The sequence below is a fragment of the Danio rerio genome, chromosome 21, assembly GCF_052040795.2.
Source record: "Danio rerio strain M-AB ecotype USA chromosome 21, GRCz13ab, whole genome shotgun sequence".
Lineage (NCBI taxonomy): Eukaryota > Metazoa > Chordata > Actinopteri > Cypriniformes > Danionidae > Danio > Danio rerio.
In genome coordinates, this window is record NC_141041.1 from 50,226,729 (window position 1) to 50,246,854 (window position 20,126).

The 20,126-nt window shown below is 37.9% G+C and overlaps 1 protein-coding gene across 2 annotated transcripts in view; it reads left to right on the forward strand.

The window, feature by feature from the left end:
- Positions 1-20,126, forward strand: part of gabra3 (gamma-aminobutyric acid type A receptor subunit alpha3) — a 322,972-nt gene that overhangs the window by 259,858 nt on the left and 42,988 nt on the right. For both annotated transcript variants that reach the window (XM_087301935.1, XM_087301936.1), the window contains exons 7-8: positions 3,149-3,292; positions 16,254-16,406. In XM_087301935.1, coding sequence (XP_087158061.1) covers positions 3,149-3,292; positions 16,254-16,406 — 297 coding nt within the window. The remainder of the gene's footprint in view (positions 1-3,148; positions 3,293-16,253; positions 16,407-20,126) is intronic.

Sequence of the window (20,126 nt, forward strand, 5' to 3'; positions counted from 1 at the left end):
TTTCTCGCTGTAAACACACACTGATGTCAGACACACGATGCAGATGTGTGTCTGAGCGGGGAATAATGCAGTTGATTATGAGTGTGTGAAGCAGCTCTGTGTTTGATGTGTGTGTGATTAATGACCTTCCAGACCAATAAAACAATAACTTTCCTCTGCGTCCATCAAAATTTAATTAGCAAACCTCCGCCTGCTGAGAGAGTTATGCTTTCAGTGTTGAGCCGCCAGCTTCTCTGCGCTCGTGTGGGCGTGTGTGTGTGTGTGTGTGTGTGTGTGTGTGTATGTGTTTATGTGTATGTCTGTGTGTGTATACAGTACATGCTTGTGTCTGTGTGTGTGCATGTGTTGGATGTGGGTATGTGCGTGTTGTGTGTGTGTGTATGTGTGTATGTGTGTGTGTGTGTGTGTGTGTGTGTACGTATCTTTGTGTGGGTGTGCATGTGTGTATGTCTGTGTGTGTTTGTGAGTCTGCATTTGTGTACATGTGTGTCTTTGTGTATGTTTATGAGTGTGTGTGTGTGTGTGTGTGTGTGTGTGTGTGTGTGTGTGTGTGTGTGTGTGTGTGTGTGTGTGTGTGTGTGTGTGTGTGTGTGTGTGCGCGTGTGTGCGCGTGTGTGTACGTGGGTACAAATGTATGTGTGGGTTGTGTGTATGTGATATGTATGTGTGTGTGTCTGTGTGTGTGTTTGTGTGTATTTGTGTATATACAGTACACACACACACACAGATATGTGCACACACACGCTCAAACATTATCGCACATATCTATGTGTGTGTGTGAGGGGTGTGCATTTGGTCTGCCTATGTGTATTTTTGTGTGTATCCAATGTGCGTGTCTGTGTGGTGTGTGCGTACATGCAATCATGTGGTTGTGTGTGTTTCTAATGCATCTAAATGCGTGTGTGTGCGCATCTGTGAGTGTGTGCAGTGTTTGTTTCAGCCTGTGAACTCTAGGATAATAGTTGTTCGTTGCTCTGCTGTTGGACGAGCCTGTTTTGTGCTGCACTTTGAGTCTTCGAGTGGTGTTTTTCCAAGCCAGCGGCTGCATGATTCATGGAATAAAATATGGCTTGCAGCGCAGTAAAATCTCTGATAAACAACTGCACAGCGCATTAGGATCTGCTCATCAGTTCATCTTTAATCTAAGGCCACTTGCTGCAGTCTGCATAGTCTTAGCGACACGGTGGCTCAGTGGTTAGCACTCACCGGTTCCAGTCCTGGCTGGATCAGTTGGCGTGGCTTTCCTCCGGTTCCCCCCACAGTCCAAACACATGCGCTATAGGGGAGTCGATGTGCTGAATTGGGCGTAGTGTACGAGTGTGTGTGTGAATGAGTGTGTATGGGTGTTTTCTAGAACTGGGTTGCAGCTGGAAGGGCATTTGCTGCGTAAAACATGTGCTGGATAAGTTGGGGGTTCATTCCGCTGTGGCGACCCCTGATAAAGGGACTAAGCCGAAAAGAAAATGAATGAATGTAGGAGTGTGTGTGTGTTTGTGTGTGTGTATGGGTGTTTCCCAGAACTGGGTTGCAGATGGAAGGGCATTTGCTGTGTAAAACATATGCTGGATAAGTTGGCGGTTCATTCCGCTGTGGCGACCACTGATAAATAAAGAAACAAAGCTTTAAAAAAAATGAACGAATGTAGAAGTGTGTGTCTGTGTGAATGAGTGTGGATGGGTGTTTCCCAGAACTGGGTTGCAGCTGGAAGGGCATTTGCTGCGTAAAACATATGCTGGATAAGTTGGGGGTTCATTCCGCTGTGGCAACCACTGATAAAGGGACTAAGCCGAAAAGAAAATGAATGAATGTAGGAGTGTGTGTGTGTTTGTGTGTGTGTAAATGAGTGTGTATGGGTGTTTTCCAGAACGGGGTTGCAGCTGGAAGGGCATTCGCTGCGTAAAACATATGCTGGATAAGTTGGCGGTTCATTCCGCTGTGGTGTCCGCTGATTAATTAAGGGTCTAAGCCGAAAAGAAAATGAATTAATGTAGGAGTGTGTGTGTGTGTGTGTGTGTGTGTGTGTGTGTGTGTGTGTGTGAATGAGTGTGTATGGGTGTTTCCCAGATGTGAGTTGTAGCTGGAAGGGCATTTGCTGCGTAAAACATATGCTGGATAAGTTGGCGGTTCATTCCGCTGTGGCGACCACTGATTAAGGGACTAAGCCGAAAAGAAAATGAATGAATGCATGTGTGTGTGTGTGTGTGTGTGTGTGTGTGTGTGTGTGTGTGTGTGTGTGTGTGTGTGTGTGTGTGTGTGTGTGTGTGTGTGTGTGAATGAGTGTGTTTGGGTGATTCCCAGAACTAGGTTGCAGCTGAAAGGGCATTCGCTGCGTAAAACATATGCTGTATAAGTTGGCGGTTCATTCCACTGTGGCAACCACTGATTAAGGGACTAAGCCGAAAAGAAAATGATTGAATGTAGGAGTGTGTGTGTGTGAATGAGTGTGTATGGGTGTTTCCCAGAACTGGGTTGCAGCTGGAAGGGCATTCGCTGTGTAAAAAATATGCTGTATAAGTTGGCGGTTCATTCCGCTGTGGCGACCACTGATTAAGGGACTAAGCCGAAAAGAAAACGAATGAATGTAGGAGTGTGATTGTAAATGAGTGTGTATGGGTGTTTCCCAGAACTGGGTTGCAGCTAGAAGGGCATTCGCTGCGTAAAACATATGCTGGATAATTTGGCGGTTCATTCCGCTGTGGCGACCCCTTATTAATTAAAGGAATAAGAAGAAAAGAAAAAGAATGTAGGAGTGTGGAATAGTTGGCTGCTAAACACTAAAGGAAATATTTTGAAAAATGTTGGAAACCTGTAACCATTGACTTCTATTGTAATAAAACCAAATACTATGAAAGTCAATGGTTACAGGTGTACAACATTTATCAAAATATCTTCTTTTGTAGGTGGCGAGGTGGGTAGTCATGTTGCCTCACAGCAAGAAGGTCGCTGGTTCGAGTCCAGTCTGGGTCAGCTGGCGTTTCGGTGTGGAGTTTGCATGTTCTCCCAGTGTTGGCCTGGGTTACCTCTGGGTGCTTAAACCAGTGACCTTGAGCCACCCCTGAGCCATTGTGCTGCCCCGGAACGCATGATATGGACAAACACAGAACCTGTCATACTAATAAACAGTTGATGTATTGTTTGTCTCTTCAAGATGCCTATACTAACAATGAGGTCGTGTACATCTGGACGGCGGATGATGAGAAATCAGTGTCTGTGGCTCCTGACGGTTCGAGACTCAACCAGTATGACCTGCTGGGACACGTCATCGGCAAAGAGACCATCAGCTCCAGTACAGGTCAGCACTTCTGCTTTCTGTGCCAAAGTAAAGTGAAATGAATTGAAAACCTGAGCACTCAGTAACACTGAAAATAATGATTCACTGGGTTTACTCACATTCAACTATAGTTACCGGACCACCATCTGAAACATGTCAACATCCTCACAGTGTAAGTATTGTATAACTGTCCCTAGATGAAACAATCATGAATCAATGGCTCATTCACTTTCTTCTTACAGGGACAGGTCCCCCCAAAATGAACATTTACTTTGTGTTTACTCGCACTCAAGTGGTTTTGAACCTTTATGAGTAATCTTGAACACTGAAGAAGATATTTTGAAGAGAGCCAAAAACCTTTGACCTTCATAGTAGGAAATGGTTACAAGTTTCCAGCATATTTCAAAATATCTTCTTTTGTGTTTAACAGAAATTCTATAGTTGCCGATAGCTAATCTGATGAATTATTAATTAATTAATTAATTTATTTATTAATTTATTAATTAATTAATTTATTTATTTATTTGTTTGTTTGTTTGTTTGTTCTTTTGTTTGTTCGTTTATTTATTTATTTATTTATTTTATTTTTGTTGTTGTTTTTTGTTAATTGAATTTAATTTATTTATTTTTGGTTATTATTATTATTTTTTATAATAATAATAATAATAAATAGTTATTTATTATTATTATTATTATTATTATTATTATTATTTGTTTACTAATTTGTTAACTTCTTTTTATGTATTATTAATTATTTATTTATTTCTTTAAATAATTATTTTTTATATTCTTTTGTTATTATTAATTTATTTTATTATTACTTGTTGTTTTTGTTGTTATTTGTTCATTTAATTTAATTAATTTATCATTGCTTATTTTTATTTGTATTATTATTAATATTAATTAATTACATTTTATTTTATATAATTGCATTTTTATTTTATTATTATTATTATTATTATTATTATTATTTAGTTGCTTATTTATTTATTACTTTTTATGTATTATTATTTGTGCATTTTTATTCATTATTCATGTTTGTTGTTATTATTTTCTTTCATTATTACTTTTTATTTATTATTGTTGTTGTTGTTGTTGTTGTTGTTGTTGTTTGTTGTATTTTTTATTATTATTATTTTTTTTTTTTGCATCACCAGATCTCTTGTATTATCTGTGAATGCTGCTGTCAGCCTTTTAAAATGTATCCTTGAGGAAATGAAGACATCTGCCTCCGTCTGTTGATCAGTATTTGAGGCATGGCTACAGATTTATACAGGATAATGAACACCTCTCTTGATCTTTAACACAGATTATTTAAATGCACGAGTCTGAAACACTCTCCCACTCACAGCAATTCTTTTATCAAATCTCTCTTTTCAATAATGCTGCTCACTTCCCCCCTTTCTCTCCCTCCCTGCGCACCAAATATACTTTTGTCATGTCTCTAAAGTAATTTTCTGGCCCGTTTTGAAAGCACAAAGTTTATCGATTGCGTTTCTGCCTCAGTTATTGGGGTCGTATGGCCTCTGTGAAGCAGGAAGGGCCCAAATATGTTTAAGTGCACCAAGAAATAAATAAATAAAAGCGTGTGCGTTCAATTTAACAATGCACAAGTGTGAAAATGAAACAATGATGAAACTGACCTCACGGGTGCACAGTATTAATGGAGGTTTTTTTCTGAAGACTGTAAAAGAGAAATCAGTGGTAAATGATTATGCTTTAACTCCCGGATGTAGAGGCGCCGTCACACTAATCTGGGTGAATATTAATGTATTTCACTGTTTCAAGGGTGAGTGTGTAATGTGTCCATTATATTAAACAGCGCTTGTTTAAATCAGTTGAAATAATGTAATCAAATTAGTTCAAATAGATGCTAATAAATAAGCAAATCAATTTGAAATAAAATGACAATTTGATAAAGAAGTAACAAAAAAAAAACTGCTATATATTTAGTTATGTGGTTATTTTATTAAGTTATTTATTTTAGTTATTTACTTTATTTATTTATTTATTTATTTATTTATTTATTTATTTATTTATTTGTTTGTTTTAGTTTTAGTTCTTTTTAAATTACCTTAAATTAATTTATGTTTTTTATTTATTTAACTATTTATTTATTTTTGTTATTTTATTTATTTGAGTTATTTTGGTCATTTTTATTTTAGTTAATTTAGTCATTTTTTATTTTATTTATTATTACATTTATTAATTAATTAATTTTGTTTATGTAAAATATTTAATTATTTATTTATTTGTGTATTTATTTTATATTTAGTTATTTTAGTTGTTAATTTATTTGAGATATGTATTTATTTTATTTATTTTTAGTTTATTTATTTATTTTTTATTGTTTTATTTAGTTATTTAGTTATTTTAGTTATTTTTACATATATTAATTAATTATTTTATTTATTTATTTATTTTTATTTATTAATGGGGCGAGAATACAGTGAAATCCGAGAACGCAGTCAAAATCAAATGAGGGCTTTTCTTTTTCTTGTCGGCTTTTGTAAAGTTTTTAGGGAAGGTGGAGGAGGAGGAGGCGGAGGGTTGGTCGGCCGATTGGCCGGTCGCCCAGTGAATCGTTCAGTCATTCAGTCAGTCAGACAGACAGTCGCTCGATAGCGGCCTCCAACGGCTTTACGCGGAACAGCGCAGGCGCGAACGGCAAAAACAAAAACTGCACAAATACGTACCTCCCAGGACGTATTTCACGGTCTCCAGATACGTCCGCAGGGCTACGTTTCCAGAATGAGCCTGGGTTGGAAATAACATATTGTCTTCATATTGTCTGCAATGAAATACAAGACAAAGTAAATTCAGAAATCACTAGTTTATTTTTTTTATTATTATTTGCATTTTTCATACCTTCCCAAATTTATTCAGATGTGGGCATTTATACAGTAAAGCTAACAAACTAACTAATGACGCTGTTGTCTCAATGAATATTCAGCATTTATTAGAAGTAGCAAATCACATGAATTAAAAATTTATTTAATGAAAAGCCAGTGTAAAAGTACTGTCTGGGATATTTGGCGATGTATTTTGCAACTCATGCCATTTTTTTAGTCGTAAAGTTGTTAAAAAACTTAACCTTTTCCCAAGATTTGCTTCATGCCAATAGCAATACACATTTAAAAATCTATCTCTTGATGAAAATATCAGAAGAACTGAAAAACTTGACCTAATAAAGAGAAGCTTAGCTGAACTGAGCAGGATTTGCTTTCTAAAACACAGTTTAATCCATAATTCCCTGTCACCATGAAGTCAAAGGGCTTCCTTTGGAAACAGATAAAAGTTTTCTCAGTTGTACACAAACACCGTCTCACTTACTCTGTGTTATGACTTTAGATTTAAGGACTAGAGGCGATGTTTAGTCCATGATTCATTTTGTCAAGAGTGATAGCAAGAGACCAAACGATAACAAAGTTATACTAAAAGAAAGTGAAGTTATTACAGAAGTGTAAGGATATCTTATAGAAAAAATTATACACAAACTTTAGAGACTATAATATTAGTCAAAGAATATTTGCACAACAATTCAAAGTATATAAATAAGTATGTAGGTTAGTAAGAAGGCAAGTATGTAAGTATGTAGGTAAGTAAAGAGGGTACGCAGGTAGGTAAGTAGGTAGGTCAGTAAGAGTAGGTAAGTAAGTAGGCAAGAAAGGAGGTAGTAAGTAGGTAAGAAGGTAAGTAGGTATTAAGTAGGTTGTAAGTAGGTAAATAACTAGGTAAGACGGAAAGTATGTAGGAAAGTAGGTAAGTAAGTAGATAGGTTGGTAGGTAGTAAGTAGATATTTTGTAGGTAGGAAGTAGGTAAGTTGGCAAGTTAGTATGTAGGTACTGTATATAGGTAAGTAGGTAGTAAATATGTAAGAAAGTAAGCAAGTATGTAGGTAAGTAGGTGAGTAAATATGTAGTATGTAGGTAGTGAGTATGTACGTAAACAGGTAAGAAGGCAAGTATGTTGGAAAGTAGGTAAATATGTAGATAAGTAGGTGTGTAGGTAGCAAGCAGGTGAGTAAGTTAGTAGATAAATAGGTAGTAAATAGATAGTAAGTAGGTACTAAGTAGGTAGGTTGGTAAGTAGGCAAGTAAGTATGTAGGTAAGTAAATAAGTAGGTAGAAAGTAGGTAGTAAATATGTAAGTAGGAACGAAGGCAAGTAAGTATCTAGGAAAGTCGGTAAGTAAGAAGGTACGTAAATAGGTAGTATGTAAGGAAGTAGGTAAGTAAGTAGGCAAGAAGGCAAGTAATTATGTAGGAAAGTAGATAAGTAGGTAATTAGGTAGTAGTTGGTAAGTAAGTAGGTAAGAAGGTAAGTATGTAGGAAAGTAGGAAGGTAGTAAGTAGATAGGATGTAAATAGTAAGTAGGTAAGTAAGTTGGCAAGTTAGTGTGTAGGTACGTTGGTGAGTAGGTAGTAAATATGAAAAAAAGTAAGCAAGTATGTAGGTAAGTACATAAGCAGGTATGAAGGCAAGTATGTTGGGAAGTAGGTAAATTGGTAGATACGTATAGGTACATGTGTAGCAAATGGGTAAGTTGGTAGATAAGTAGGTAGTGAATAGATAGTAAGTAGGTACTAAGTAGATAGGTAGGTAAGTAGGCAAGTAAGTATGTGTGTAAGTAGGTAAATATGCAGGTAAGTAAACAGGTAGTAAGTAGGTAGTAAATATGTAAGTAGAAAAGAAGGCAAGTATGTAGGAAAGTCTGTAAGTAAGTAGGTACGTAAATAGGTAGTATGTAGGTAAGAAGGCAAGTAATTGTGTAGGAAAGTAGATAAGTAGGTAGATAACTAGGTAAGTAGGTAAGTAATAAGTAAGTTGGTAAGTAAGTAGGTAAGAAGGTAAGTATGTAGGTAAGTAATCAGGTAAGTAAGTAGGAAAGAAGGAAAGTAGGTAGGAAAGTAGGTAGGTAGTAAGTAGATAGTATGTAGATTGTAAGTAGGTAAGTAAGTTGGCAAGTTAGTGTGTAGGTAAGTCGGTGAGTAGGTAGTAAATATGTAAGAAAGTAAGCAAGTATGTGGTTAAGTACATAAGCATGTAAGAAGTATGTTGGAAAGTAGGTAAATAGGTAGATACGTATAGGTACATGTGTAGGAAGTGGGTAAGTTGATAGATAAGTAGGTAGTAATTAGATATTAAGTAGGTACTAAGTAGATAGGTTGGTAAGTAGGCAAGGAAGTATGTGGGTAAGTAGGTAAACATGCAGGTAAGTAAATAGGTAGTAAGTGGGTAGTAAATATGTAAGTAGGAAAGAAGGCAAGTAAGTAGGCTAGTATGTGTGTAAGCAGGTAGGTAAGAAGGCTTGTAAGTAGGCAAGTAAGTATTTATGTAAGTAAGTAGGCAAGTATGTAAGTAGGTAGTGCGTAGGTAAGTAGGCAAGAAAGTATGTAGGTAAGTGTCCATAAGCGCCATCAACTTCTCTGGGCTCTGAGGCATGCTGCTTCATCCAGTAAAACAGTGACGCAGCAGATGTGGCATTAGATCTGAGCATTATTGTATATTTTATTTCACTAACAATAATATATAAAGACTATATTATGTCATGTTGCAAATGCAGCTTATAGTTTTTTTTATCCTCTCAGCTGTGTAAAGACTGCTTATAAACACTAGCGAGTAACTGTCAATTAAAAGCATTCATTTAGTGTAATTTCATGAAAAGAATGCTTAAAACAATAATGCATTTAGTCCCGCTTCCTGATCCGTACATACATTTCCTAATAAGGGATTGCTTTCCTTTTTTCAGAGTAATTCAAGCTTAAAAATACCACCTAATTGCAGACATGTTTCTGCCATTCACACAGAATGCATTCTTGCGTTTAAACAGCTGGACGGAAAACAACGGAGCGGAAGAGAGGCAGATGCTGGAAAAAAAAGGCAATAACCAAAGACGTCCGTCTGACATGTGTGTAGAGCAGTGCTTCACAAACATGTTGCTGGAAAACATTCAACACGGTGCATTCTGCTCCAAGCAATAAATTCACAGGGGTCATCAGAGATGGTGCAATCGTCATGACAACAGACAGTGTTTCTTATTGTTTATTATTATTTTTATTAATGTGTTATTATATATTTTATTGTATTTTTTATTTTATTATTATTAGTAGTAGTAGTAGTAGTAGTAGTAGTAACAATTGTTTATTTTTTTAAATACTGTATTTTTTATTTTATTATTATTATTATTATTGTATTATTATTATTACTGTATTTTTTATTTTATTATTGTTATTGTTGGGCTGCACGATGGCGCAGTGGGTAGCACAATCACCTCACAGCAAGAAAGGTTGCTAATTTGAGCCCCGGCTGCATCAGTTGGCATTTCTGTGTGGAGTTTGCATGTTCCCCCCGTGTTTGCATGGGTTGAATTGCGGAAATTGCATACGTTAAGTTGGCCATAGTGTATGTGAGTAACACTCAAAAAAGGTGTCTTTTGACAGCTAGTCTATAATAAATACAGACACTTGCGCCACACATTCTCTATTGGAGACAGGTCGGGACTGCAGGCAGGACAATCAAGTATCTGTATTCGCTCTGGTTGGTTGGTGGATTTGTTTGTTTGTTTGTTTGGTTGATTCATTTGGTTGCTTGCTTGCTTGGTTGCTTGGCTGGTTGATTTGTGTAGCTTGTTGTTTGGTTGGTTGTTGGTTGGTTGATTTGTTTGTTTGTTTTTTGGTTTGTTGGTTATTTGGTTGGTTGCTTGCTTGCTTGCTTGCTTGGTTGGTTTGTTATTAGCCTTTAAATAATTAATTTCGTTTGTTAAGCGCAAATATTCGGTTCAAAACTATTTCTAAATTCAGTTCTAATTTCAAGCAAACGAATAAATGAACAATAATAACGAAGTGTGCTCAAAAAACTGAGTTACATCCTAATACACATGCTGTGCCCCATATGGTCTAAAACCTGACAGGTGGGCAAATCTAAGCTTGTTTTTAATAAAGCAAATTTAAATATGGGTATAATAAATAATACTGCTAATAATGATAACATTATACAAAAGCAAATTGGTATAATTAAACTGAAAAAGCCTCCCAAGATGAAGAAGGCATGAAAGTATGACTTTTATATTTATGTAGCCTAGTAAATAATATGTTTTGTAATATTTTAATCCTTTATATTTATATCGTATATATAATTTTATTATATCCTATATATATATCCTTAATATTTTTATTCTTTTTCATGTGTAAAGATATTTGCGTATTGCTCTACATCTTGTGTGTATTAAGCAGTGTGTAAGTGAGGCGCTAAACTAACGCGCTCTGCGCTGGACTTTAGACCGGCTTTGTTTTGATCTATTGAAAAATCTATTATAATTTCTCAAAATAGCAACGCGCCAGCAATGTGCCTCAGAACGCCTTCCTTTTTAGACCAGAACGCCTATGAGCGCACATATGAGCGCTAATGCATTTGCTATTTAAACAATGTGCTGCAAAACGTCAAAACAACTCTTGCGCCAAGCTGAAACTAGCAAACAGAAATTGCGTCGCGCCTTGCGCATCATTGCGCCGGGTGTATGATAGGGCCCTTTAAGTTAAGCAGCTACTTACTGAATTATATAGCCACACAACACAGCTTCTGAAACTGTGTAAATTAAGATGTTTCCGACCTTGGCTGTGTAGAAAATTTATAGACCTCATAAAACGTTTTGTGTTTCCCTGAAGTGAATTTGAAGTGATATTACGATAATCTCTCCACTCTACTCTGCACAGAAACTGCTTTAATGGTCGGTAGTGGAGAACTCCTGTCACCTCTGAGAGTCAGAGTCTGCTCTTTTTGGTTTTTCTTAATCAACCATTTGCAGTTTTTCATCTCCGTATAGTTCTGTCTGTAAAATTCTGATTATAGCAGTGGCCTCTAAACCTCTTTTATTGCTGACACCCACAACTCGTCCTCAGTTTCCAGCACAACAGGCTCCCGGTAAGATTCGAGCCAGCAATTTGTGCGAAATCGAGTGGCACAGTGTAGGATAGGATGTAGAAATCGCATATAGAGTGTGTGTATTTGAATAACTTTGCATTCTTGTGTCTTTAAGAGGACACTTTCTCTGCTATTCAGAGCAAAAGCACATGTCAAGGGCAGATTCTGAGGTGGTGATTATTTCCAGACGACACTATTAAGACGCGGGTAAAAAGCTGGTGAAAGGGTTTAGTATCGACTCTCCTTCAGAGGAGACACCTATTTCACTGTCCCCGTCTGCTTCGATGGACAAGACGAATGCTCGGGTGTTTGTTTCCAAAGCACCGGGAGCATCTGTTTATTCTTCATTTTGTCATTTTAATTGTCTTCCGCTCTGCCTCTCGGTGCAGGGACAGAACGCTAACTCAGTTGAAAATTGCTTTTTTTCCCCCACAGAGATTACAATTTCAACCTCAGGTCTCGTTAAAAGGAGTATTTCACCTAAAAATGAAAATTCTGTCATCAGAAATAGATCTTTCAGAAAATGCCATGGGCTTTCTTTTGTGTAATGAGTATGTAGCACTTTAGAAATAATGTGATCCATGCAGCACATATTACAAAAGCTTTTAGGTCAGAGAATAGATCTGGTTTTTGAAAGATTTTCAATTGTTTTAGTAGGAGTTCATTAGTACGCATGCACAAGATAAAATCAAATGCTAGTGCGTGTGTTTGTGTGTCTACTTGTTTATGGAGTTTACAAGGATTTAAAAAATTGCAAAACGACATGGGAATGACCTAGTTGTACCCTATTCTACTCTGGAATAACCTGAATGCTCTGGTCTTATGGCTATATATATATATAAATATGAGCACTGTAAATAGACAGTACAGTTGTGTGCGCATTGCATCAGGATCCACCAGTCGTATGTTCTGTTTCTATATAGTGCAAACCAAATTTGGGAGCTAGTAATCTGTTAGACGTCACTATACTTGTGCCTTCCGGACTGATGAGTGTATTGCAGATGACATCATCACATCTCATATGACATATAAGCTAGTGATGATATATGATGATGTGTGTGTGTAGTAGAGGTGTCCCATTTCCTCTGGGAATATTTTCATCTCTACCTCTTCGCAAACTGTTTGAAGTGCCAAGGGGAAGGAGGAATTTGCAGTTTCTCCTATTTTTTTATTCACACTTTTTTATTTAGTTGATTTGATTGGTTGGTAAGTTGGTTGGTTGGTTGGTTGGTTGGTTGGTTGGTTGGTTGGTTGGTTGGTTGGTTGATTGGTTGATTTGGTTGGTTGGTTGGTTGGTTGGTTGGTTGGTTGGTTGGTAGGTTGGTTGGTTTGTTGGTTGATTGGTTGGTTGGTTGATTTGGTTGGTTGGTTGGTTGGTTGGTTGGTTGGTTGGTTGGTTGGTTGGTAGGTTGGTTGGTTGGTTGGTTGGTTGGTTGGTTGGTTGGTTGGTTGGTTGGTTGGTTGGTTGGTTGGTTGGTTGGTTGGTTGGTAAGTTGGTTGGTTGGTAGGTTGGTTGGTTGGTTGGTTGGTTGATTGGTTGATTGGTTGATTTGGTTGGTTGGTAGGTTGGTTGGTTGGTTGGTTGGTTGGTTGGTTGGTAAGTTGGTTGGTTGGTAGGTTGGTTGGTTGGTTGGTTGGTTGGTTGGTTGGTTGGTTGGTTGGTTGGTTGGTTGGTTGGTTGGTTGGTTGGTAGGTTGGTTGGTTGGTTGGTTGGTTGGTTGGTTGGTTGGTTGGTTGGTTGGTTGGTTGGTTGGTTGGTTGGTTGATTGGTTGGCAGGTTGGTTGGTTGGTTGGTTGGTTGGTGGGTTGGTGGGTTGGTGGGTTGGTTGGTTGGTTGGTTGGTTGGTTGGTTGGTTGATTTGGTTGGTTGGTTGGTTGGTTGGTTGGTTGGTTGGTTGGTTGGTTGGTTGGTTGGTTGGTTGGTTTGTTGGTTGATTTGGTTTGTTGATTTTGTTGGTTGGCTGGTTGATTGGTTGGTTGGTTTGTTGGTTTGTTGGTTTGTTGGTTGATTTGGTTTGTTGATTTTGTTGGTTGGCTGGTTGGTTGGTTGGTTGGTTGGTTGGTTGGTTGGTTGGTTGGTTGATTTGGTTGGTTGGTTGGTTGGTTGGTTGGTTGGTTGGTTGGTTGGTTGGTTGGTTGGTTGGTTGGTTGATTTGGTTGGTTGATTTGGTGGGTTGTTTGGTTGAGTTGGTTGGTTGAGTTGGTTGGTTGATTTGGTTAGTTGATTTGGTTGGTTGATTTTGGTTGGTTGGTTGGTTGATTTGGTCTGTTGTTGGTTGGTTGGTTGGTTGGTTGATTTGGTCAGTTGGTTGGTTGGTTGGTTAATTTGGTTGGTTATTATTTTATAGGGCCAATTTTTTGTTATTTCTGCTGAGAATTTGGTAGTTCTGCTGTAGGATTTATGTGGATTGATTTTGGGAGTACTGTAACTAAAAGCTTAACATAATAAATAAAATAACAACTTTTTAACTTTTAAACTTTTATGTAATGTTTACAGGGCAAATCCAATTAGATTTACCTATTTGGTAAACAAAGTCTCTCATATAATAATATATTTACTAAAAGAGAGAAAATTTGACTTTACAAACTGTATCGTGAGCAAATCATATAAAGATTTTCATATTAGTCAATAATATTAGTGGCATAAAAAAAACTGAGGAAAAATAAAAAATAGCCTTAATGATGGCCTAAAAATCACTAAGAACAACTAAAAATAATTGTAAAAAATATTTATATCTCATGGAAATTAATAACGCTTTAATCTTCATTAAAAAATCAACATATTTAAGTCAATCTTACTGTATGCTGGCTTGCCAGAATCTTATCCTCGAGTTTGAAGGTCAGAGTAGATCTCAGTGCTTGAATATTTAGACTTGCTTTCTGATGTTGGCAAATAAAAAAAAAATCAATGCTGCAACTGATGCATTAGCCTTGGTTGGCCTCTGCAATATTACTAAAACTCCTTCTTTCATGTTCCATTAATGAACCCACTCTTAAAGCTCAGAGATGTCTATAATCTTTTGACATGGCTAATAGACAGTCAGGTGTCCTGGATATTTTATATTTTACATTATTAACGAAACTGATGTTTACTTTTGAATTAATGTGCCTGTTGGAAACATAGAGGAAGCCCTGGAAATGTTTGAAAGTGGGACTTTACACCGTGAGTGAGCACAGTACATTATTAGTCTTTTTTATTTATAAAGTTGTTGGTTGGTTGGTTGGTTGGATGGTTGGTTGGTTGGTTGGTTGATTGGTTGGTTGGTTGGTTGGTTGGTTGGTTGGTTGGTTGGTTGGTTGGTTGGTTGATTGGATGGTTGGTTGGTTGGTTGGTTGGTTGGTTGGTTGGTTGGTTGGTTGGTTGGTTGGTTGGTTGGTTGGTTGGTTGGTTGGTTGGTTGGTTGGTTGGTTAATTTGGTTGGTTGATTGGATGGTTGGTTGGTTGGTTGGTTGGTTGGTTGGTTGGTTGGTTGGTTGGTTGGTTGGTTGGTTGGTTGGTTGGATGGTTGGTTGGTTGGTTGGTTGGTTGGTTGGTTGGTTGGTTGGTTGGTTGGTTGGTTGGTTGGTTGGTTGGTTGGTTGGTTGGTTGGTTGGTTGGTTGGTTTGTTGGTTGGTTGGTTGGTTGGTTGGTTGGTTGGTCGGTTGGTTGATTGGATGGTTGGTTGGTTGGTTGGTTGGTTGGTTGGTTGGTTGGTTGGTTGGTTGGTTGGTTGGTTGGTTAATTTGGTTGGTTGGTTGATTTGGTTGGTCGGTTGGTTGGTTGGTCGGTTGGTTGGTTGGTTGGTTAATTTGGTTGGTTGGTTGATTTGGTTGGTTAATTTGGTTGGTTGGTTGATTTGGTTGGTTGGTTGGTTGGTTGGTTGGTTGGTTGGTTGGTTGGTTGGTTGGTTGGTTGGTTGGTTGGTTGGTTGGTTGGCTGGCTGGTTGCTTGCTTGCTTGTTTGGTTGGTTGGTTGGTTGGTTGGTTGGTTGAATGATTTGTTTTGTTGGTTGGTTGTTTGCTTGGGCCTTTGGTTTGTTGGTTTGTTGGTTGGTTGGTTTGTTGTTTTGTTGGCTGGTTGTTTATTTAATTACTAGTTTGTTTGGTTGGCTGGCTGATTTCTTTGATTTATTTAGTTGTTTGTTTGTTTGTTCGTTTGTTTGTTTGTTTGCTCGTTCATTCATTCGTTCGTTGGCAAATGAAGTTTGGATTGTAGAAAAAATGTATTACAGTAAATCTTCTAAATTGATAATATACTATTTATTATTTTGTGAAACTTATTTTTTTAATAATGTGAAAACCTGTAATTTTTTAACAAATGCACTCTTAAAGGAATAGTTCATACAAAAATAATACCTGTCATCATTCGCTCACACTTTACTTGTTTTAAACCTTTATGAGCTTATTTTTTCTTTTAAAGAACATTTTAAAGAAAGCTCGAAACCTGTACCCATTGACTGCCATAGTATATGTTCCTTCTGTAAGGTTTTTTTTTTTCAGCTTTAATTGGCCATTAATCGTTATTGATTGGTACTATTGTTTTAAATTAATGTAACTGATGGTTTAAATTTTTAGAATGTTATTCAATCCCCAAAAAGGCTGTTTTATGAACATTTTGACTGAATGGTTTTGTAGGGAATCACTGTAAAAGTGTAGTTTTGTATTTATTTTTAATTGTGCATTATATGATTTGGCTAATATGGTTTATGCTAAGGTGAGATGAGCACTAGTGGGCGGGGCTTTCCCCCCTCTGATGACACGTACACTGAGAGAATGTCAATCAAAGTGTTTCTGCAGACTGTTTATATCAAATGTGATTTAAAAAAAATTTATTATTAATTTTAACCATTAGAAGCTGGATATGTTCACACTGCTGACACACAATTGGGTTTAAGCCCCTTATAAATGTGATTTTTGAATAGTAGGTGCACTTTAAAACACTGTGAATGAGTCAAAACATGTGCAGATATTCTTACTCTGATTGGCTGTTGTCATTTTTTCCTCTTTTCACAACTTTCTTTTGTATGTGTTGTCTCATCAATAATGCATCTCTCTTCTCTCTCTCTCGTCCCTCATATAGGAGAATATGTGGTGATGACAACATATTTCCATTTGAAAAGGAAAATTGGCTATTTCGTGATCCAGACGTATCTGCCCTGCATAATGACCGTCATATTATCTCAGGTCTCCTTCTGGCTGAACCGCGAGTCTGTGCCGGCGCGCACCGTCTTCGGTAAGTCTTTTTTTTATCCTTTCGCTGTTGTTTATAAATGCGCCGATGTGCTCTGCGAGTAATCCGGCAAATAACACGTTCACTGTAGAGCTGCTGTTTAAATGATGAGACTAGATCAAAAACATGCTGCGGCGTATATTTGAAGAAAATCCCCTTTTTTTTCCTTTGTTTTTGTTCGCCATCATGAAACAACAGGAAGCCTAGAGTAAACAAGAGCAGCAGTGATGATCTGAAAAGTCTGGAAGAAAGTTCACTGTTTAGCAGAACATGCAAACTCCACACAGAAATAACAACTGGCCCAGCCAGGACTCGAACCAGCGATCTTCTTGCAGTGAAGCGACAGTGCATAGTTGCCCATAGACAAATTTATCTTATAAATATATCTAGATGTTATAATAATATTAATAGGACCTCACGGGTCAACCATGCTGCTTTATTCTGTCAGTCTATGTGTCTCCACATCTATAATCCTCTTAGTCTATGCTGACATTATCTTCAGCAGCTCAAACACTCTAATGGCGAATGGACAGACGGCTGCTTCTCACTCAGGGATGTTTATGCTAATGAGGGGGGATGGTCACTAGTGGGCGGGGCTATGTGGCACGTACAAAGGGTGAATGTCAATCAAAGAGTTATTATCAAGTGTGGTTATAGACAATACAATTAATCCACGTTTACCATTAGAGGCTGGAGATATTCACACACTGTTTCCATGCAACTGTGTTTAAACAGTGAATTTTGCATAATACAGAAGGGACCCCAGGAAAGTGACGGGTTTTGTTTTGTGTAATGGGATCACAGGATTGACCTGTCATTGCCACAATACAAGCACCTCGTTAATCGCCGGTTAAACGCGAATGAAATGAAGTCCTGGAAAAAAGTGATGCTGACAGGACAGGAAAGAGGAAGATGAAGCAGAAGCAGCTGGATCTCCTTTGGCAGCTCATTCGCGGCGGCTCTTTAAGCCAGCTGAAGTGAAGAGATTATTGCTTATTGAGTCCACATCAGCTCTCTTTTTTTCCGGCTTCATCTGATGTCCTGTGAATGAACGGGCTGAGCATCAGGTGCAGCGCGGGATGAGAAACTTTCTGCAATCGGCCGGCGGATAATGCATTTCTGACACATGCTCGTGATGGAGCGCAGACGCTTTTCATGCACCACTGTTCTAGATATTACACAGACAGCGCATTTTAAATCTCGTTCGGCATGAGGTTGCTATTTATTCATTCATTCATTCATTCATTTTCTTGTCGGCTTAGTCCATTTATTAATCCGGGGTCGCCACAGAGGAATGAACCGCCAACTTATCCAGCAAATTTTTATGCAGCGGATGCCCTTACAGCCGCAACCCATCTCTGGGAAACATCCAAACAATTTAGCCTACCCAATTCACCTGTACCGCATGTCTTTGGACTGTGGGGGAAACCGGAGCACCCAGAGGAAACCCACGCAAAGGCAGGGAGAACATGCAAACTCCACACAGAAACGCCAACTGAGCCGAGGCTCAAACCAGCGACCCAGCTACCTTCTTGCTGTGGGGTAACAGCACATCCTACTGCGCCACTGCGTCACCGGTTGCTATTTAAATATGATTCAATCTGAGAAGTCTAATAAGTCACTATGCAATATAAGGTATTATTTATTATATTATTACCTAGTGCTGGGCAATGATTAATCACAATTAATCCAAAATAAAAGTTTATATAGAGCATATATCTAAACATAATAGTTTAATAACTCATTTGTAATATATGATTTATTTTCTCTTTGCCATGATGACAGCACATAATATTAGACGAAATGTTCTTCAAGATACAAGTATTCAGCTTAAAGTGACATTTAAAGGCTTCACTAGGTTAATTAGGCATGTTATGGTACATTAGGCAAGTCTACAGTGCTTGTTCTGTAGACAATCATAAAAGATATTGATTATCTTTTATATAAATAATCTAAACTACTATGGAAAAGTCTTTAATCTGTAAAATATCACTTGAGAAATATTTGAAAAAGAATAAATGTAAAATGTGATTTACTTAATTAGGTAAACCTGTTCAACTGCTAGATATGGTAAATATCTAATCAGCCAATCACAGCTCAATGTATTTAGGCATGTAGACATGGTCAAGACGATCTGCTGCAGTTCAAAGGGAGCATCAGAATGGGGAAGAAAGGGGATTTAAGTGACTTTGAACGTGACATGGTTGTTGGTGCCAGACGGGCTGCCCTGAGTATTTCAGAAACTGCTGATCTACTGGGATTTTCACGCACAACCATCTCTAGGATTTACAGAGAATGCTCCGACAAAGAGGAAATATCCAGTGAGCGGCAGTTCTGTGGGCGCAAATGCCTTGTTGAGGCCAGAGGTCAGAGGAGAATGGCCAGACTGGTTCCAGCTGATAGAAAGGCAACAGTAACTCAAATAAGCACTCGTTACAACCGAGCTCTGCAGAAGAGCATCTCTGAACACACAACACGTCCAACCTTGAGGCGGATGGGCTACAGCAGCAGAAGAGCACACCGGGTGCCGCTCCTGTCAGCTAAGAACAGGAAACTGAGGCTACAATTCACACAGACTCACCAAAACTGGACAATTGAAGATTGGAGAAACGTTGCTGCTCTGATGAGTCTCCATTTCTGCTGAAGCATTCGGATGGTCGGGTCAGAATTTGGCATCAACAACATGAAAGCATAGATCCATCCTGCCTTGTATCAGCGGTTCAGGTTGGTGGTTCAGGCTGGTGGTGGTGGTGTAATGGTGTGGGGGAGATTTTCTTGGCACACTTTGGGTCCATTAGTACTAATTGAGCATCATGTCAACACCACAGCCTACCTGAGTATTGCTGCTGACCATGTCCATCCCTTTATGAGCACAGTGTCTCCATCTTCTGATGGCTACTTCCAGCAGGATAACACACCATGTCATAAAGCGCCAATCATCTCAGACTGGTTTCTTGAACATGACAATGAGTTCACTGTACTCAAATGGCCTCCACAGTCGCCAGATCTCAATCTAATAGAGCACCTTTGGGAACATGTAATGGAACAGGAGATTCGCATCATGGATGTGCCACTGACAAATCTGCAAGATGTTTTGAAGGCAAAAGTGAGTCCAACCCGGTACTAGTAAGGTGTATATAATAAAGTGGCCAGTGAGTATATATATAATTTATTTATTTATTGTGGACCCACAAATGTCTTACTTAGTTATTTGTAGGTCCACATGGAATCTGTGAACTACAAAAATATACACAAAATATTTAAACTATATGTGCACCTACAAATAACTACATAATTGTTAACTTTAACATCTATTATGTCAAATTATTATTATTATTTGTTAAATGATTACAATTGATAGCCAAAGCAGAAGCAGAGAAGCTCAGCACCACTGATCTGCCCTGCACAAGCGCAGTCAAATACTGCAGTGCACCAAATACAGACAAATGGAGAATCTCCCAAGATCACCTTTTTTTTAAACACTTCGAAATTGACCATATTCACAAATAGAGAAGAGATCTGCTGTATGCACAGGTTGCAAAGAGAGCATATCAGACACAACCATCACAACCTCAGACTTCATGTATGAAGTAAAGGAATAAAAATAAACATTTCCAATATTTTTATGATTTGACATACATATACATGTATATCGGAATTTTTTTTTTATTTTGGATGCGATTAATCATGATTAATTTTTGGCCAGCACCTACAACTTAAAGT